Raw genomic sequence first — 22,216 nt, forward strand, 5'->3', positions numbered from 1 at the left:
AGTTCAAGACAGCAGTTCATCGCCATTTGAGATGGGTAAGAAACGCTGGTGATGCTCTTACCCCAAGAAGAGATTTTCCAAAATCCAGCACATTATTTCACTGCACTGCAAACCTAACAATGTAACAACTCCAACACAAAACCAAAACACTGGGAGTGCTGGACATCTGAAATAAAACAGAAATTGCTCAGATCTGGCAGTATCTGTGGAGATAGAAACAGAGTTAACATTTCAGCAGGCAACATGGTGGTATTGTCATTCAACAAGTAATCCAGAAGCCTAGGCTAATGATCTACATACCTGGGCTTGAATCCCACCATAACCAACAGTGAAATTTGAATTCACTAAATATCTGGAATTAAAAATCTAATGATTGTCAATTGACATAAAAACCCATTTGGAAATCTGCCATCCTTATCTGGTCTGGCCTACATCTGACTCCAAGCAACGTTCAGAGATGGGCAATAAATAAATGCTGGCGCAGCCAGTGACGCCCATACCCATGAATGAATTTTTTAAAAGCTGGATGAACTTTCATTAGAATGTATGCAACAACTCATTGTCCAGAAATAATTGTACAGGATCAAATTAAATCGTTCATTCACAGACTAATATAAATCAAAATGAATATTTCACTGTATAACGAGCAATGTAGGAACTTTAGGTCCATTGGCTAAGGTCAATTCTCAATCAATGACGAGCTGCAAGATCACATGACAGTACTCGGGTTACATGACTCAGTGAGATGGCTGTGCTGGAGAGAACATGTGTATTGTTGTTCCTCTGTTTCGCCTTCGTCTGGGAAACCGTCTCGTGGAACCGGAATGGCTCGGAGCCAACACCGGTTGTCATTTGGCACGGCATGGGTAAAGTATCAAATGAAATCTACTTACAAACGCAATTAACTAGTAACCAGCCGGTTACGGAAGCGCGGCGACTGTTTCTGTTGCGCTCCCGATCACTGATCGCGATCGTTGTTTGAACTAAATGTTTATATTTCACTTCTCGTTTTGTGTTTTGGATACATCTTCCACATCTGGCATAAATCGTCGATTCGAAATGCTAAAAGTGCAATTATTTTCCATTTAGAAACATTATCAATCTTGTACGGCTCACCTAAATTGAGCTTCACAGTTAAAAAAGATGAATGTGTGTTTCTGAAACCACTTCTGAGCTGTCTTGTGAGATAAAGTCAGGCAATTCCTATTTATTGCAGTGTAATTCAGCGGTGAGGCGACCAAATGTAGAAGTGAAAGCGGACTTTGTTTAAGGCAGGGCAATTAAAAATTATTTTTTTATTGAAATTATGCAAGTAATTTTGCATATCCACTTGGAAGTAACTGCAGTATTTATAACATCAAAGCCTTTTGGCCTATTGATATGATACACTTGGTATAACTGTTCAAAACATTAGCTTTAGGATTTGTGTTTGATTGGACAAACGGATGCTTTTCCTCAAACAAGAAAACCCAATGAAAACATCAATGACCTCAAATAATTATGGGGGAAAGTGTAGTGGCACAGTAGCTAGTACTTCTGCCTCAGTGTCAGGGACCGGGTTCAATTCTGGCCCTGGGTGACTGTGTGGAGTTTGCATGTTCTCCCAGTGTCTGCATGGGTTTCCTCCCACACTCCAATGATTTGTGGATTAGGTTGATTGGCAATGCTAAATTGCCCCTCAGGATTAGTAGAGTAAATATGTGGGGTTCTGGGGATAGGGCCTAGGTGGGATTATTTTTGGTGCAGGCTCCATTGGCTGAATGGCCTCCTCTGCATTTGTAGGGATTTATGAATGCCTCCATCTCCTTTTGAATTCTGTGCAATTAATTGATTCATTTTAGGTGATAGCTGCTGTGAAGGATTTACCCTGAAGTTTATTCAATTGGTGGAAGAAACTGTTCCAGGAAGTTATGTCTTATCTTTGAAAATCGGAAACAGTGTCGCAGAGGTAGGTCTTAATGAGGAAAAATGAGCTGGAATTAATCAAAATAGGAAGGACCAATACCAGAGTTTAAATACTATTAAAATGTTATTGCTCCTAATAGCACCTTTTGTTTTAAACAATTCATTGATGTGAAGCTGTAGAATTTAGCTCACAATTCACTTTGGAGTGGTGTATAGAACAGTATTGCCTAGTTAGGATGTTCAACATAGAACATAGAAAAACTACAGGACAAACAGGCCCTTTGGCCCACAAGTTGCACTGATGATATCCCTACCTACCAGGCTTACCTACAACCCTCAATTCTATAAAGTCCCATGTACTCATCCAGAAGTCTGTTAAAAGACCCTATCGAATTTGCCGCCTCTACCACCACCGACGGCAGCCAATTCCACTCATCTACTACTCTGAGTGGAAAAACTTACCCTTGATATAGATGTGTGTGTGTGTGTGTATATGCTATATCACAAAAGACTTGATTATTGGTTATAACAAGGAACAACTATTTGTAGTGTCTTATTCAGCAGAATTCCTGCTCCCCATTCAGTCCAGTTATTTGCAATGGAAGTGTTAGAAAGATGGAACATTAACCTAACCTTTCCTCTCCTCTCTTCCTCTGACCCCCTTTTTTTTTCAGGTACTAGGCCCTACGCGGATGTTGGTGACTGTGAATCTATTGGATTAGTCCATTTTTATGCTTGACAAAATATTGCAGTGGCTTGACATTGCCTTCAGCAATATGGCTGACCAAGAAACTTGCCTATCTTTCCACCTGCCGTTGGTCATGTTGGAAGGATTTACAGGCCAATAATAAACTTGTTTGGCCACATTATGAACACACCTCCTGTGGTCATCAGCTCCCGAAGTGGGACTGAAATTTGCAGCTTCTAGCCCAGTGGTAGGGACATCACCCACTGTGCCACAAACTCACCCCCATCAATGAATAATGTGATTGCACTTGGGTCATGTGTAGGAGAATGCATACTTATCAGGGACCACACTTGCGATGCTTTCAGGGAAAAGAAAAGTTTTAGGAAAGATCATTTTAATATATTTTCTTAAATTCACATCCTAATTCCTGTTTCGTAGTCTCTGAAATCAAGCAAAATCCAGCTTAATGTTGGATTTCTGCACCCATAACTTTTCCCCTCCTAAAGGATGTGGTTCCTTGTTACCAACAATTGTATGTAATTACCAAATGACTATTTCTGATTTTCAAATATAAGGAACTTTGTGATCTAGACTAATCCACTGCTAACGGTACAATGCTGTACAAAAATGTGTATTTTCTTTCAGGAAATTCAGAACAGTTACTTCATGAATGTAAATGACCAAGTTGAGCTGGCGTGTAACATATTGTCCAAGGACAAGAAGCTACAGAATGGATACAGTGCAATGGGCTTCTCACAAGGAGGCCAGTTTATGTAAGTGTGGCCACATTAGGCCTTGCCTAATGAGAGTTTGTAGAGCACTTTCATGTCCTTGCGAGTCAAAACCCTTCACTGTCTGAGGTTTTTTAAACTACAGTCAGAGGGTGTTTCGTTATGATTTGGCTACTTGTTTTGCACACAGAACTTTTACACTTGTTGTTTTCTGTTTGTTATAGGAGAGCTGTGGCGCAGAGATGTCCTTTTCCTGCAATGATAAATCTCATCACATTTGGAGCCCAACATCAAGGTAATATTTACTGGTCCAGCTTGGTCCATTTAAGCACGTATGTGTTATTTTCAGAGGCGAAAAAGTTTTTTTGTTGTTTTATGACAAGCCTATTATAATGGTGAGTGGCTGTAATATTCCAGGCATGGATATTGTCAGTGAAGGTAGCATTATTGAAGTCATGTGGCTAAGTACACTGGAGCTCCAAAAACATAATGCAATAGCCTCATTGAACTTAGGCTGTTCTAATAGGAATCTCAATATATCGCTTTCCTGAAACTTCTGCCATTGTAAACCATCCCACCACAAAATTGAAAATTAGCACAGGGATTTAATAAATAGAATTGAAAGCTTTGCTCCTTTGTAATAGGTTAAGGTAATGAGAAATGCTTTCAAAGATCAGCCTGATAACACTATCCTAGCAATGGCTGCTTCAAGCAGTTCAGATCTAAATGGGGTGCATGAAAATTAGACTGAAATAACATGCATTCTTATCAAGCACGTACTTGCCCCCATTCATCTATGGGTTTCTCCTATCACTACTTAACATAAGATATATAGGAGTAGAATTAGGCCAATTGGCCCATCGAGTTCGCTCTGCCATTCAGTCATGGCTAATATGCTCCTTATCCCCATTTTCCTGCCTTCTCTCCAAAACCCTTCAACCCATTAACAATGAAAAATCTGTCTAACTCCTCAAATTTACTCACTGTCCCAAAATCCACTGCAATTTGGGGTAGTGAATTCCACAAATTCACAACCCTTTGGGAGAAGTAATTTCTCCTCAACTCTGTTTTAAGTTTGCTACTCCTTGTCCTAGAATGCCCCACAAGAGGAAGCATCTGCTCCATGTCTACTTTATCCATACCTTTTTATCATCTTGTATACCTCAATTTGATCTCCCCTCATTCTTCTAGGACTTTACTCTCTAGAATTTAAACTGTTCAATTTCTCTTCATATGACAAACCTCTCATCCCTAAAATCAATGTAGCAAACCTCCTCTGAACTGCCTCCAATGCCCCCACATCTCTCCTTAAATAAGTGGACACAATACTCCAGGTGTGGCCTCACGAATGCCTTATATAGCACTTCCTTACCTTTTATATTCTGTTCCTTTAGGTATAAATGCCAACATTCCATTCACTTTCTTTATTATCTACTGTACCTGCATGCTAGTTTCTGTGACCCCGTGAACAAGGACACCCAGATCCCTCTGCAACAGAACACCCCAAAGTCGCTTCCCGTTTTTCTGACCAAAATACATAACTCCACGGTAAACTCCGTCTGCCACATTTTGGTCCATTCTCCTAACCTATCTATATCCATTTGTAAGGTTCTTGTTTCCTCATTGCAACTTACTAACCTGCCTATTTTTGTGTCATCTGCAAATTTGGCTATCGAGCTTTCTGTCCCTATATCCAAGTTGTTTGATATACATTGTAAATAATAAACTACTTGCGTCCTTGTCATCTCTCTCAGATCATTCAAACAAAATGTCACTCAGAATGCTTCCCCTTGCCTAAGCATTGAAATCAGCCCAGCAATTAGTCCTTTGCACCCTGTGACCATGAAATGCAGGCAGCATTCTGAAATAACAACTGGTGAATTTGGTCATATCAGCCAGAACTTTAAACATTGAAGTATTGCTACCTGAGCCATGTACCCCATCTTGCACCTAGCCCATGAGGAAGATATCAGCCACTTTTCTCACCCCCTCCCTTCCCCACTTCCCAAACAAAGTTTGCAATAAACTATATAAATCCCACTGACTAAAGCATGTTACTTCTTGCAGACTTGTCCACTATTCTAGGTTTTTAATGCATTATTCCAGATCTTTCCTTCAGACTAAGTTCTGATTCTGTTTGTCTTCCCACTAGGAGTGTATGGGTTACCCCATTGCCCTGGGGAGAGTTCCCACATCTGCAACTGGATAAGAAAAATGCTAAATGTGGGTGCTTACAGTAGTCTAATTCAAGAGCAGTAAGTATTTGGAGAATTTAATATAGTCCTGATTCTTGTTCATTGTGTTCATGCCACACAAGTGTCAGGCAGTGGCCATCTCCAACAACAAAGCATCTAACCATCTCTCCATGAAATGCAATCACATTGCCATTGCAGAATCCCCCACTATCAACATCCTGGGGGTTACCATTGCCCAGAAACTAAACTAGATAAGCCATTTAAATAATGTGGCTACAAGAGCAAGTTACAGGCTCGGAATTCTGCAATAACTCACATTCTGACACCCCAAAGCCTGCCTGCCATCTACAAGGTTTAAGTCCGGAGTGTGATGGGATACTCTCCTTTTGCCTGGGAAAGTGCTGTTTCAACAACATGCCTGAAGCTTCACACTATGCAGGAGAAAGCAACCCATGATTGCACCTCATTCACCAGCTTAAACATTCACTCCCTCCACCACCAACTCTTTGTGCACCATCCAGATGATGCATTGCAGCAACTCACAAAGGCTCCTTGACAGCACCTTTAGAAATCCATGACCCCTGACATCCCGAAAGACAAAGGCTGTGGAATATCCACTACCTGCAAGTTCGTCTGCAAACCACACTTCTTGGAATTATATCATCACTCCTTCACTATTGCTGGGTTAAAATCCTGGAACTTCCTCCCTAATAGCACTGTGCATACATTTACACCACAGGAGCTGTAATGATGCAAGGATGTAGATAACCACCAACACCTTGAGAGGCATTTGGGCATGAGCAGTAAATGCTGGTCTAGCCAGTGATGCCCACATCCTGTGAAAGAATAAATTAATAAATGTCTCTACTGGGTATCCCATTTACTATGTGCAATTTATTTTTCCCCAATGTGTTGTGTCCATTTCTATCTATGAAGATGGAACAATAAAAAGCACATGCTGAACAATTTATAAGGGGAACAATTAAAGTAAATGACATAACAGTTGCCCTTTCCCAATATTGCTTCAGTTAATATGTAATAGATTTCAGGAAGGAAAATTGTGCTTCAAGTGGTTCTGAGCTAACAGATGGTGGATGGGGAAATGCTATGAAGTTGGCATGATGTACATAGACTCAGACAAATGGGAGCAAGAGGTATGATTTTTGGAAGTGGAGAGAGGCACGGGAGTTGGAGCAGGAAACCTGTCTTTAAAAAAAAATTCAGAAAGGGAGAAACAGATGATGGTAGTTTCTCAAGTTAATGAAGTAAAGAGTGGCACCCCACAGGCTGTTCTAGAAGTACACCAGTTTGCAGTGCAGCACTAATGGGGCTAGTTTAAACTTGGAAGAAAATTTTATTAAAATATGAAGTATAATAAGCAGAAATGACCAAAAATTGCAGATGTGTAAGTGGTACTTTTATTTGAAGTGAAATTTTTGGGGGGGTGGGTTTCATTGCGTTTATTTTTACCGTAGGATCTTTTATGGCTCTACGTTGTTAGGTGAAAAACTGGTTGGCAGGTCAGGTGACAGCAGTGCTTTCATTTTCAGTTCTGAGCTGCATGTTTTAGTTTTGGAAGGGACAGCAAACTGAAAAGAAGTGTTTCTCTCCCTGGTTTTGGAAATTCTGCTGGCTAGCTGAAAGCCTGCCTGGAGTAGAAAATCTGCTGTTGGTAGCTTGGCTAGAGTCTACCTGGGGTTCTGGGAAACTGTTCTGACTTTAAACTGTTCTATCAAGAGAAATGCAGAATTCATCCAAAGGACTCAATTCTGGTATCACCTGAGCATTAGACTTTGCTGTTTTGAGCTTGTTTAAAGGATTTTGTTTATGGGATTGGTTTGATTGGAACATCTTGGATATGTTTGTTAAGGATTATACATCATATTGGTTGTTTTGCTTTCGTTTGTAATTGATACGTTATTGCTAATTTTCCCTCCATACATGTTAACCATATTCTTAAACTTTGATTAAAGCGCCTTATTAGATCATTTGAGTCATACCTGAAGTGAAACGTGTCATGCTTACCCTAGCCAAATTCAAATTGCAAAACTTATGATCCAGGCAGTCGTCATAGAAAACTTTGGAGTTTCTGAAATGAACTATAACAAGAACAATTAATTTCATTTATTTACACTTGTTTTCCTGTCAGCTTGGTGCAGGCAGAATATTGGCATGATCCCTTGAATGAAGGTCTATACAAGAACAAAAGTATTTTCTTGGCAGAAATTAATCAAGAAAGGGTACGTACTCCATTCTACTTAGTGGCTTTAATTTGTGTGGGAAATTGTAGGCTAGAAAGTACACCCTTCAAATGCCAGTGCTAAATTAGGAATCCAATCAGCTATGCCACAATCACTCCCAAATGTCATTTGCTTCCAAAAATGTTATGTCTGTCTTTTTCTATATTCACCTCTGTAGTCTAGGTTGGCACTTGTTGTTTTCTAAATTTTTATGGATTAGGCTTGCCCTGAGGTGTAATGTTGAAACTCTGTTGCTACATGTACAGAAGGAAGTGAACATAAAATGATATTTAAGATTAGGAAGAGTAGTCCAGACTCAATGCCAGCTCTGCTCTCTCGCTCTGCCTGCCCCCCCCCCCCCGTGTTGTGCTGACATTTTCTCGCATTTTTGGTTTTTGTTTGTTTCATATTCCAGCATCGGCAGTAATTTGCTTTTAGTTGAGTCTGGTTTTTAAATGCTAGCTTTGCGTGAGAATCAATTACTGTGTTTACTTCTGTTGCAGGGCATTAATGAAAGTTATAAGGAGAATCTGATGAAATTGAAAAAATTTGTAATGGTGAAATTCTTGAAGGATTCCATAGTTGACCCAGTTGATTCAGAGGTGAGAATGGATGCTTTTGACTCTTCACCCAAGTATTGAGCTACTGCTGCAAAGATGGTTGCAGTTGTACCTGAAATTTTTGTTTTATAAATATCAACCGTCAGAACACATTGGTTTTTGTATCACTTTTCCTGCATTTTTTTTATTTTAGCTGGTTGGAGGCAGCTGTTAAATCTGATTAGAGGAAAGGGAATTGACTGAGTAGACAGAAATTATTTGGAGTATTCCCATTAGTCTCTCCCTTAACATATTTCCTGAAGATTTGGACAGAGAGAATTACAGCGCAGGAACAGGCCCTCCAAGCCTGCACCAACTATTCTGTCCGACTGAACTAAAACACTCTACCCTTCTGGGGACCATATCCTTCTGTTCCCATTCTATTCATGTATTTGTCCAGATGCCCCAAAAGTCACTATCGCTTCCAGGCAGTGAGTTCTAGGCATCCACCACCCTCCGTAAGAAAAAATACCTGCTTCATAAAGTCTCCTTTAAACCTTGCCCTTTGCACCTTTAAATCTATGCCCCCTAGTAATTGACTCTTCCACTCTGGGGGAAAAAAGCTTCTGACTATTCATTCTGTCCATGTCCCTCATACGTAATCTTGTAGTCTTCTATCAAGTCGTTCTTCAACCTCCATCATTCCAATGAGAACAAACCAAGTTTCTCCAACCTCTTCTCATAGCTAATGCCCTCCATATCAGGCAACGTCCTAAGAAATCTTCTCTTGTACCCTCTCCAAAACCCCCCAATTCTTATAGTGTAGCAACCAGAATTAAACACTATTCCAAAAAATTACAATATGAAAATAAGCAGTGATCTGTTTTTCATTTCTCCACAACTATCTTTCAATCTTTCCTCTGCTGCCGTTGCCCCCCACCCTGCAACAAGTGTGTGGAGCTCATGGACTTTGTCACTAAGTGGAGACCATTCCTCCCTTTGATCACTTAGCTCTATTACATTTTTCTCTTCACTCCCCTTTCATGATTTATTAGATTAATCAAATCCATCAAACCCACTTCCTGCTCCCTTGACTGTCTTCTGATTAAACTTTGAAACATCCAACTTTCTTCTCCTTCCTTTTGTGTGGCTGATATTATAAATGATTTTCTTTCAAGTACTGTCTTCCTCTGTTTTAAAAGTGTCAGCCTCTCCATTAAAAATAAAAACCCTTCTGGCCTCTTCTTTCAAACTACCACAACATCTCCAGTCTCCCCTTTCCCAGATCATTGAACATGTTTGAATCTCTTTCAGCACCAAGAGATACCAATAAAATGGCCTGAACCAAAATTGCAAATGTCCTTGCTTCATTCCACTATTAGCTTGATAGAGTATCTGTACTCTGCTTTTCTCCCACCACTGCGTACTTAGCTTCTGAGTGCCCTAGAGAGCTATCATTGGCTCCCTCCTCTTACTCATCAATCTGCTACATTTTGGTAACATCCTATTCTCCAAACCTACATTAGCTCACAATCTCTCAATATCTCAAATTTAATATTGTCATCCTTGTACTTAATCCCTTTGTGACCTTGTCCAACCTAGTTCTGTAACCAACTCAGATCTCCATTCCACTGATTCTGGCTTCTTCTGCATCACAGTATTCATCACAGCACTGGTGGCTCTTTTATGACTAGACCCCCAAACTTTGGATATCCCTTCTGAAACTGCATCACGTTGCTCCCCTCTGTTATGACCCCTGATTGAAATCCACGAACTTTTATTTGGCCGAGTGTTTTTTTTTACATGTACCTCTGTGGCTGCCTTGTGACTTCTTTTCCAAAATTAAAGATGCTGTATAAAGTTGAAAGAGTGAAAACACTGGAAAATCTCAGCAGGTCTGGCAGCGTTTGTAAGGAGAGAAAAGAGCTGATCTTTTGAGATGACCCTGGACTCAAACGTCAGCTCTTTTCTCTCCTTACAGACACTGCTAGACCTGCTGAGATCTTCCAGTGTTTTCTCTTTGGTTTCAGATTCCAACATCTGTAGTAATTTGCTTTTATCCAGGACTATATAAAATTATTGTCCTAATCCCATGTGCCCACCCTGCTGTCATATCCCTTGGTTCACATTACATCTTTTGAGTTATTTACTAATTGGGTACTCCTAATCAGACATGCAGGCAAAGCATACTTGTGATCAGTTTGCGATTACACCAGCATGTAATTGGTTGTCCCTTGGCCTTTGCCAACCTGCTCATAAACCATGGTCACGAGTAGGATAGGATGTATCCCTATCAGGAGAGTGTTTTTTGCATTGTACTGAAACGGTAAACCTATAGTCAAGTGATCCTTTATAAATAACTTGATTTGGAAGCTCAGTTTTGTTTTTTATCCATCCAAGGAATGTGATCTTCACTGCTGACCAGCATTCATTGCCCATCCCAAAAATTAAATTGACCAAAATATCACAAAGCATGAAATTTTCATTTGTTGTAGCCTCTTAAGAAAAATCTTTTTATCTGCTTTTCTCAAATTAAAGCTGAACGATTTTAAAGTCCTCATTAAAACCAAAGCTACAACTTGAGCAGTGCAGTGACCATAGAGCTTAATTTATATGCAGTCCTATTTTGACAAACTCAATAGTGAATTATCACTCTTCCCTCTTCCAGTGGTTTGGTTTCTACAAAGCTGGCCAGGCCAAGGATACTTACAGTTTGAATGAGAGTGTTCTTTATCAAGAGGTAAGATTTATTCTGTTATGTTTATTTGTCTCTCTGTACTGTAGAGAAGGGCAGTGTTCCTGGGATTAGATGATATTGTGGACTCAGACTGTTCCTCTTTCAGCTGCCTGTTTTTGAATCTGATTAAAGGGTCCTATGTGAAATGAGTCAGAGCTGTGTCAAACAAGTTCTAAAAAGACCTACCGCAGGGCAAGGCAAGAGGATTACCCCACGTAAAATAGAAATGTAGGTCAGCAACAAGGAATAAATTTTTGTTAGAAAAGTTGCAGATCAGATTTGAACCTATAAATGGAAATATTTGAAGTCTGCAATAATAATGATCTGAGTATGCTGTGAAAAAGCCCAGTTATGCCTCATTGAACAGCATATAAGGCCAAGTTTGTGAAAATTAAATTGATTTTTAATTGTAGGATCATAGAATGATTACAGCACAGAAGGAGGCCATTTGCTAGTTTTTCAAGAGCTACTTGGTTCATCCCTATCCCTGTAGCCTTTTCTCTTAAATCTTTTATCTTCAGATAATTATCCAATTCTCTTTTGAAACCCACAATTGAATCTATCCATGACGCTTTCAAGCTGTGCATTCCAGATGCAAGTTACATTTTTAAAAAAGCTTTGACTTTGCGTCACCTTAAATCGATTGTCCTCTCGACTCCATCATTGGGAATAATTTAATAGCAGACAAGGCAGGGGAACTTAAATAGTCCAGCCTATGAAGAAGTGTAAACAACAACTTCTAGATTTCCACATTTAAATATGTATCTGCAAGTATCTTAGTGTGTATTTTAATGACTTTATTAAAAAGGAGACAGTACAAGGAAATAAGTCCATAATGAAACTGTCCATAACTGAAATCCTTGGGTTTGTAAATAGAAACATAGAACTTAAAAAAAGTCATTTTTAAGTTGGTGCAAGCTGCAGTTAGAATGTAAAATGCTCCCAGAATTGTACATTGAGGGATTCACTGCAGTGAGGGGGTTATTTGGAAATAATTAAATTGGTGTATTTTATTAGTTGACTAGGGATGGTTTACTGCGTGCCCTGATATCATCACCATCACCATCACCATCATCATCAGCAAGGTTATGAAGATGTGAAGAACAATGACTGGTTTCATTGGCCACAAAATCACAAGGGTGCAAATTCTGATAAGGATATTGATGTTATCAGGCTCCTTTTGGTTTTAAGTAAATATTTTTGCTACACAGTATTAGAAATATTGGCAGTTAGCCTTGGAAAAATAACACAGACATATGGAAGTACTAGTTTTAGGTGTTGCATTTAAGTCTTAGCTTTGGAAAATATTTTGATCCACTGACTCCGAAAAGCACTCCCCCGTAATGACTGTGCCATGTAAGGTCGCAAGTTGAATTTTTGATTCTGTATCAAATTTCTTGTTCTCTGCCAAAGTTTGATGCTGTGATAGGCAAGGATGTCTAGTTTGATCTGCTGCAAACGCAGTTCATGCAAGGTCAGGATCTGATTTGGCTGGGATAGGGCCTGACCGATGTTGGTGAGGCTCAGACATTAATAATGACCCAGTTGAACAAGATACCAGAGGATGACCTGCACCTGGCAGGAGTGAAAAATCCTTTCAGGAAGGGAGAGACTTGATAGAAAATTCATGGAAAACAATGAACATTTCTTTTATTAATAGGATCGATTGGGATTGAAGGCAATGGACAAAGCAAACAAATTGGAATTTCTAGCTGTGGATGGGGACCACCTTGAATTCTCAAAGGAATGGTTCATCAACGTCATAGTTCCTTACCTGAAGTAACCCTTTTTCTGAGCCAGTAGCTGTGAACTAATTGCTTCATCCCAACATTGACGCATCTAACGTTGCTGCAGGTTTTGTAATAACTGACTTACTAGCAAAGTTTGAAATCATTTCATTTTCAAAGTACTGAAACTTACATTGCTCTTCTGCAATGCAATCTACTCTGAATTCAGAGCACTAATATTGTCTTAAATTTTAGCACTAAATCCATACTTTGTTGCTTAATTCAAATTACTAGACAATTTGCAAACATTCTTTTTCAGCAATAGTTAGTACCTTTCATCAAAGCTGATGTAAAAGGATGAGTTGAAAGCAACTGTGGAAAGACTTGTTCGAGAATTAATCATACAGAACAGTCAGGTATTACTCATCTGACTTAGTGTTCGGCATTTGCCTTTCAACAGTTGAATACCTTGCTGATACCTAGGCTCATATAAGCAAGTTGAGACTAGAGGAGTCTCTGCAAAAACTTGTTTAAAGGTGGACCATGCCTATTTGCAGCATAAAACCAATGAAGTAAATTAGATTTTGCGTTGGGGCTGGAATTCTCCCTGAAAAAATTAAGTGTTGAATTTACCTGAAAACTTGACATTTTTTTCCAGTGGAAGTTCAGAGAAGAATCTCCCACATTTTGCACTGAAGAGGTTCTTATTGTTCACATTGTTAAAAATCAGTGGGTGGGGTCTTTTCCCGCTGAAGTGCACAGCACCATAGCGCCCGCTGCACTTGCGCTGATCTGTCAGTGCAGAGATAGGCAGATGCGCAGTAGCCCTGCACTGCTGGCCTCCCGATTTGCTGGCCAGCTGAATCACTAGCCTCCCTCCTTCCCTACCGATCCTGGTAGCAAAATGATCCACCAGGCCCTGCCCTGTGCCTGATGGGCAGTGCCAAGATGACAATGCCCAGGGGGCACCCCTACCACCCAACTCTTGGGCAGAACCTGATTGCCCCCATTTCATTTCAGCGGGTTTGGACACTTAGGTCTCCGTTAGTAGGGAGCTACTGTAATCCCTGCTGGAGTGAACCACACTGGCAGAGATGGGGGGATGCTAGCGGGCCCAGGTCTGCTAATTACATTGAAATTATATATTAAAATGACCATTTAAATGGTCTTTGCATCTCCTCACCAATTTCAAGTGTGGAGCTGATGCTGCTGGAACTCCAGCACTGGGAGATGTTATCAGAGTGGGAACGCATGAAAAAAAATTAGTGCATTGGGATGGGAGAATCACTCCCTAGGAATCTGAGCAGTAATTTTGACTCTTGCACGTATGGAAAATTCTGTTTGCCCCATTGGCATGTTTAAGCATAATCTTGTGGGATTGGCCTCTTCCAGGTTTGCACAGATCAGGTGTTAGTGTGGATAGAGGATTGGCTGCCTAATAGGAAGCAGAGAGTTGGTATCAATGGGTGCTATTCTGATTGGTTGGTGACTAGTGGAGTGCCGTAGGAATCAGTGCTGGGGCCTCAGCCATTTACCGTTTATATAGATGATCTGGAGGAGGGGGCTGAGTGTAGGGTGACAAAATTTGCTCATGACACGAAGATGAGAGGAAAAGCAAATTGCGTGGAGGGTATGGAAAGTCTGCAGAGGGATCGGGATAGGCTGAGTGAGTGGGCGAGGACCTGGCAGTTGGAGTATAATGTTAGCAAGTGTGAGGTTATCCACTTTGGCAGAAATAATAGTAGGAGGGATAATTATTTAAAAGGTGAAAAGCTGCAGCATGCTACAGTGCAGAGGGACCTAGGGGTCCTTGTGCACGAGTCGCAAAAGCCCAGTCTGCAGGTGCAGCAGATGATCAAGAAGGCGAATGGAATGTTGGTCTTTTATAGCAAAGGGGTTAGAATATAAAAGTAGGGAGGTCTTGATGCAACTGTACAGGGTACTGGTGAGGCTGCAGCTGGAGTACTGTGTGCAGTTTTGGTTGCCGCACTTGCGGAAGGATATATTGGCCTTGGAGGGAGTGCAGAGAAGGTTCACTAGGCTGATACCAGAGATGAGGGGGTTGGACTATGAGGAGAGACTAAATTGACTGGGTCTGTACTCGGAGTTTAGAAGGATGAGGGGGGAATCTTAGAGACATATAAAATAATGAAGGGGATGGATAGGGTAGAAGTAGAGAGATTCTTCCCACTTAGAAAGGATAGCAGGACTAGAGGGCATAGCCTCAAAATAAGGAGGGGGGGGGGTGGGCAGTTTAGAACAGAGTTGAGGAGGAACTTCTTCACTCAAAGGGTGGTGAATCTCTGGAATTCTCTGCCTGTTGAAAGTGGTGGAGGCTACCTCGCTAAATTTATTTAAGTCACAGGTAGATAGGTTTTTGATAGACAAGGGAATTAAGGATTATGGGGAGAAAGCAGGAAAGTGGAACTGATCCACTTCAAATGAGCCATGATCTTATTGAATGGCGGGGCAGGCTCAAAGGGCTAGATGGCCTACTCCTGCTCCTATTTCTTGCGTTCTTATGTTTATTAGGTGTGAGACACTTCTATAAGCAAGGTAAATGCCATTTTTAAACATGTCTGGTTTGAAGGAACTCCTTAAATGTTAGTTGACATTATACACAGGTATAATAACTCAAACACTTTACCTTAAATTTCCTTTTCATTAATAATGCTGAAATGGCACTTAAACATTTTGAGAAGAAGCAACTTATATTGACCTCATAGTTTGAGATGGCAAAATGAATTTTTTGGCTGGGTGTTTAGCATTAGCATTACTTTTAGCTTTTAACAATGATTCTTTTCATTTGGCCAAATCACACACCAGTGTCCAAGGAGAGACATTACTTTTATTATTTACATATTGCGAAATCTCAAATAGGCCAACAGTTTTGTTGCACTGTTCCATCCCATGGCAATTCCATAGAATCCATACAGTGCAGAAGGAGGCTATTTAAATCTGCACTGACTCTCTGAAAAAGCATCTTACCAATGCTAACTACTGTGCCATTGTACTGCACTCCTTAAACTCACCACTCAGCATAAATTTTGTATTATAACTTTTCAAATGTCAAAACGATAACAGGAAAATAGTGTCAATTTTGCATGTAGGATGTCATGATCCATCTCGTTGACCACTTAAAACAGATGCCAAAACTTAGTGAAGGTGTGGCATTGCAAGTTCTGAAATGACTTTGATTCGATCGCAAAAAGTTACTAACTTTTTAATGTTTTAAAATGCAGTACAAAGTAATCATATTTTGCATATGCACTTTGAAGATGTACATCTTCAATCATTTGCTTCTTTCTGATGAGATTGCAGTTTTTCATTCTCATCTTTGCTCATTTGAAGAATAATGTTTTGAATAAAATTTCCACTGTTTCATGTTGGATTTTGCTGTCCTTTTTTGTTCCACAGTGGGGATATACTCAGGACTTCCTGATCCACACAAGTCTATAGGTGCAGCCCTAAGGAGGAGGGAGACTGGCTATCATTGTTAGAATGTCTGAGCCTCCTGGGGTCTTGCCTTCATTGAGCAGGAGAATGGGACAGCAGGAATGATCTGCCAGGTCCACTGACATCAGATATGGAAAGTTAAGGATCAATGTTTTCCTACATTTGACAGTAAGAACTGTCAGAAATATCAAAATTCCATGTGAGCACATTGAATTACTAAGGAATTGCACTATCTTGTCATAACTCTGAAGATAATTATTTGGGCTGACAGTATAGAATTTTGGGTTTCCAAAAGATTTGGGTTCATGTTTCAAGCTTTTTGTGGATCTGAGGTATAGCTGACACTCTAGCCATCTATGGAAGGAGAAAAGTGACTTCAGAACCTTTAAAAATGATAGTTTGGGATTTTATCTACTGTATTTTATTTGACTGACATAGAAAAACATGACCAGTATGTTTCTGTGATGCAGCAATTTAAATGTGTCTTTTCACATATGGGATCTATAGGTAAACCCAAACCACTCTAATGGTTTTGAAGACCAACCAAAGCTATTCCATTTACTATGAATTTAGGAGAAAATGGAAACTAGTTCCTAAAGTCCTCAATTCATTTCAAATATCAGCAAGTATCTCCAAGGAAACAGTGGTTTTATTAACTCATTAGAAATTGAGGAGCTCTACTTTCAGTGCGGCAGCCAATTTCAGTTAGCAGATTTGATGTATTTTTGTTTTATCCGTGGCTGCAGGTGGACATTTTCAATCATCATAGCTAAGCTGTAGCTTTGCTAAAGAAATGCATCTGGTAAATTCCCACCATCTACTTCAATTGCACAGAGCTCAGTGACCTATTCATCTACCATAAAATGCACCATGTGCAGCCCACTACTAGTCTACCTGAGTACAGTATAAAATTGAAATGCACTTTTTAATGCACTTTAGCTGTTGCTTTATAATATAAATTTAAAATTAGGATGTAACAAAATGGAAGCACTAAAAATGGAGTTCCCTAGTGAAGTACTTATTGAATAATTCAGAGGCCCAGGCTAATGCTTGGGACTTGAATTCAAATCTCTGGTGGAATTTAAATTAAATATGGAATTGAAAACTACTCCCATTAATGGTGACTACAAAATTATCATCAATTGTTGTAAAAACCTGTATTGTTCACCAATTTCCTTTTAGAGAAAGAAATCTGGCCTCGTGATACCCAACCCCCAGCAATATGGCTGACTCAAACTGGCTTCTCAAATGAATTAGCAAGCCCTTCAGTACAAGGGCAAATGGTGTTGAGCAACAAATGCTGGCCCAACCAGAGATGCCCATCACCCATGAAAGACAAAAAGTACCTACTGCTGTTCTAGAACTTTACCAGATAGAAGGCAAACAAAATATCCCATCTTAAATCTATACAAATACATCATTAACGTGCATCATCTGGACAATAAGCACTGCAATGTCTCAACCATAATGACCTTGTCTATAATGCTAGTCTAGCTTTAGCCGTCTCCTATGGTGGGTCATATAGATGTTCTGGTAAGATTGAGATGAGGTCAGATGGTCATAAAGTACATTAGTAACTGCAATAATCTTAGCTGTTTTTTAGTCAAGAAAAATAAATTTCCAAGGAGATGTGGTAGATAACAAAATAATAAGTGGAAGATAAACTGTTAGTGTGTAAAGATTATTGGAATTAAATTGAGGTGATTCTGGGAACATGAAAATATATTATCTAAGCATAGAAATAAGACAGTTGTTTTATTTTCCTGTTGGAGATGGTCATTCTCCTCTTTGCCAACATAGTAATTCAGACACACACCAATTTCCTGTCACCAACATCATTTACTGTGCACTAAAGGAAAAGTCTTCTTCCACGGCCTACAGTCAGGTAGTCTTCACCTCAGGACCTACAACTCTGGTCCAGATAAAGTTACAAGTTTAAGAACCTCTGCTGGCTGCTTCCTATAAGACAGCTTGTATTCCACAAAGCCCATGGGTAGATCTATTAATGATTTCCCCCATGACTGTCATAATAGGCTGATACCACAGTGTACGTGTGTCGTGTGATCACAACTCATTTTGATCAACTTTAGGGAGTCAGTGACCAATTTCCCAGATTTCACTTCAGCTCTTGAACTGGCTTTTAGGACAGACTATTACCTGGTTACTGATGATTGGGGTGTTGAGGGTCATGATGGCACTGCACTGTGACCGTACGGGACAAGAACAACTGGTATTCCCAAACAATTTTGTAAGAGTGTTTGGTGTATGCTTCTCAAACCTTGATAAACCCAAATAGTTTACTTAAATGTAAAATAAAAAATAAATTTACAGTTGCAAACTTTAAGAGGAACCTAGTTTGCTGATGACTAAATTCAAAAGCAACAACTTCCACCTCTTTGAGAAAATATGTTAATGACTACTCAACTGTGTAAACCACATTTGAACTACTTGTAAAATGAATGTGACCTATTGTATTTGGAAAGGGAAATTATTTGGAAAAACAATAATTAATCTCCACTTGGAGAGGTTAGGATTAATCAAGGATAGTCAATATGGCTTTGTCAGGAGGAGATCACATCTAACAAAGTTCATTGAATTTTTTGAGTGGGTGAGTAGATGCATAGAGGAGGGCAGTACGCTTGAGGCAATCTATATAGGCTTCAGTAAAGCTTTTGACAGGGTTCCACATTGGAGACTGATCAAGAAGGTAACAGCCCACAGATCCAGGACAATTGGATCCAAAAATGACTTAGTAGCAGGAGGCAGAGGGTGATGGTCAAAGATTGTTTTTGTGACTGTAAGTCTGTGTCCAATGGTGTACCATAGGAATCGGTGTTGGGTCCCTTGCTATTTGCAGTATACATTGATGATCTAAACAGGAATATGTGTGTGTGGGGGGGCAGGGGAGTATTATCAGTAAGTAGCAAGGAGAAAAACCTTAGATTAGAGGATGATATAGATGGGCTGATCAGATGTGCAGAAAAGTAGTGTTTCTACAAATAAGGTCCAGATAAAGGCTGATATAAAGACACTTTACCTGAATGCACGAAGCATTTGGAACAAAGTGAATGAGCTCATGGTGCAAATCAGCACAAATGGGTATGATCTAGTGGCCATTATGGAAACGTGGTTGCAGGGTGACAGGGACTGGGAACTGAATATCCAGGGGTATCAGGCATTTAGGAAGGATAGACAGGAGAAAAAAGGAGTGGGGAAGCTCTGTTAATGAAGGATAATATCAGGGTGATAGTAAGAGAAGATATAGGCTCCAAAGAGCAAAACGTGGAATCGTTGTGAGTGGAGATAAGAAATGGTAAGGGGAGAAAGATACTGGTGGGTGTGGTCTATAGGCCCCCAAATAATAACTTTGAGGTGCGGCAGGCTATAAACAAACAAATAATTGATGCATGCAGAAATGGAACGGCGACAATTAGGGGGGATTTTAATCTGCATATTGATTGGATGACCCAAGTTGGACGTGGTGGGCTTGAGGAAGAGTTCTTGGAATGCTGTTGGGATAGTTTCCTTGAACAGTATGTAACGGAACCTACGAGGGAGCGAGCTATCTTAGATCTGGTACTGTGTAACGAGGCAGGTAGAATTAGGGATCTTCTTGTGAGGGATCCTCTTGGGATGAGTGATCATACTATGGTTGAATTTCTGATGCAGATGGAGGATGAGAAAGTAGAGTCCCGAACCTGTGTCCTCTGTTTGAACAGAGGGGAGTATGATGAGGGTGGAATTGGCAAATGTAGATTGGGGGTGCAGAGGAACAGTGGAGGATTTTTAAGGAGATCTTTTTCAGTACTCAGCAGAAATATATTCCCATGGTAAAGAAGGACTGTGGGAGAAGAGATAACCAGCCATGGTTATCGATGGAAATAAAGGAGAGTATTAAATTTAAAAGCTGATGTGTTCAGAGTGGCTAAAAATAGTGGGCGATTAGAAGATTGGGAAAGATTTAAAAAAACAACAAAGAATGACTAAGCGATAAAGAAAGGAAAGAGTATGAAGCTAAACTAGTTCTAAATATAAAAAATGATAGTAAAAGTTTTTACAAATATATAAAGAAGAGACTGGCTAGAGTGAATATTGGACCCTTGGAGGACGAGAGGGGGGATTTAGCAGTGGGTGATGAGGAAATGGCTGAGGCTTTAAATAAGTTTTTTGTGTCGGTCTTCACAGAGGACGATACAAATAGCTTGCCGAATATTAAAGATAGAAGGATGGTAGGAGATGAGGTCCTTAATGCAATTACTGTCACTAGAGAGGTAGTGCTTGATAGACTAACGGGACTGAAGGTAGACAAGTCCCTGGGACCGGATGGAATGCGGGCTCTGAAAGAAATGGCTGAGGTGATAGCGGATGCTTTAGTACTTATTTATCAAAACTCACTGGACTCTGGGGAAGTGCCGGAAGATTGGAAAACGGCTAATGTTACGCCACTGTTTAAAAAAGGTAGCAGACAGAAGGCAGGGAATTATAAGCTGGTTAGTTTAGCGTCTGTAGTTGGAAAAATGCTAGAATCCGTCATCAAAGAAGAAATAGCGAGACACCTAGAAAAGAATGGTTTGATCACGCAGCACAGGTTCGTGAAGGGGAAGTCGTGTTTAACAAATTTATTGGATTTCTATGAGGATGTGACTAGTGCGGTAGACAGAGGGGAACTGGTGGATGTGGTGTTTTTAGATTTCCAGAAGGCATTTGATAAGGTGCCTCACAAAAGGTTGCTGCAAAAGGTTAGGGTGCACGGAGTTGGGGGTAAGGTGTTAGCGTGGATAGAGGATTGGTTGTCTAATAGGAAGCAGAGAGTTGGTATCAATGGGTGCTATTCTGGTTGGCAGTTGGTGACTAGTGGAGTGCCGCAGGGATCGGTGCTGGGGCCTCAACTGTTTACCATTTACATCGATGATCTGGAGGAGGGGGCTGAGTGTAGGGTGACGAAATTTGCTGATGACGTGAAGTTGAGTGGAAAAGCGAATTGCGTGGAAGGTGTGGAAAGTCTGCAGAGAGATCTGGATAGGCTGAGTGAGTGGGTGAGGATCTGGCAGATGGAGTATAATGTTAGCAAGTGTGACGTTATCCACTTTGGTAGAAATAATAGTAGGAGGGATTATTATTTAAAGGGCGAAAAGCTGCAGCATGCTATGGTGTAGAGGGACCTGGGCGTCCTTGTGCACGAATCACAAAAACCCAGTCTGCAGGTGCAGCGGGTGGTCAAAAAGGCGAATGGAATGTTGGCCTTTTTAGCGAGGGGGGATAGAATATAAAAGCAAGGAGGTCTTGCTGCAACTGTACAGGGCACTGGTGAGGCCGCAACTGGAATACTGTGTGCAGTTTTGGTTGCTGCATTTGTGAAAGGATATGGCCTTGGAGGGAGTGCAGAGAAGGTTCACTAAGCTGATACTGGAGATGAAGGGGTTAGCCTACGAGGAGAGATTGAATAGACTGGGTCTGTGCTCGTTGGAGCTTAGGCTGAGGGGGGATCTTATAGAGACATATAAGATAATGAAGGGGATAGGGTAGAGGTAGAGAGATTCTTCCTGCTTAGAAAGGATAGCAGATCTAGAGAGCACAGACTCAAAATAGAGGGGGGGGGGGAGCAGTTTAGATGGGAGTTGAGGAGAAATGTCTTCACTCAAAGGGTGGTGAATCTCTGGAATTCTCTGCCCATTGAAGAGGTGGAAGCTACCTCACTGAATATATTTAAGTCATGGTTAGATAGGTTTCTAATTGTCAAGGGAATTAAGGGTTATGGGGAGAAAGCAGCAAAGTGGAACTGATCCACTTCAGATCAGCCACGATCTTACTGAATGGCAGGGCAGGTTCGGGGGGCTAGGTGGCCTACTCCTGCTCCTATTTCTTATGTTCTTAAAAGTGAAAAATGGAATGAAACTTTTAAATGTATGTTGACAGGACCAATAATGTAAGGGAATAAAACAATGAATAGCAGAACGCTAGCAAGTACAGAAGGATCTTGGTGTGCATGTCCAAAGAT

General features: G+C 40.4%; 1 protein-coding gene across 1 annotated transcript; it reads left to right on the plus strand.

Moving 5' to 3' along the window:
* Positions 1–738: 738 nt before the first annotated feature.
* On the plus strand, positions 739–16,133 carry LOC145357841 (palmitoyl-protein thioesterase 1-like). Its single transcript, XM_080211378.1, has 9 exons — positions 739–866; positions 1,842–1,948; positions 3,239–3,366; positions 3,549–3,619; positions 5,477–5,579; positions 7,669–7,759; positions 8,263–8,361; positions 10,967–11,038; positions 12,696–16,133. The coding sequence occupies exons 1-9, from the start codon at positions 746–748 to the stop codon at positions 12,816–12,818; spliced, it is 915 nt and encodes a 304-aa protein (XP_080067504.1). The 5' UTR covers positions 739–745; the 3' UTR covers positions 12,819–16,133.
* The last annotated feature ends 6,083 nt before the right edge of the window (positions 16,134–22,216 follow it).

Source organism: Carcharhinus amblyrhynchos, chromosome 24, assembly GCF_965287045.1.
Source record: "Carcharhinus amblyrhynchos chromosome 24, sCarAmb.v2.hapA, whole genome shotgun sequence".
In the NCBI taxonomy this organism is placed as follows: Eukaryota; Metazoa; Chordata; class Chondrichthyes; order Carcharhiniformes; family Carcharhinidae; genus Carcharhinus; species Carcharhinus amblyrhynchos.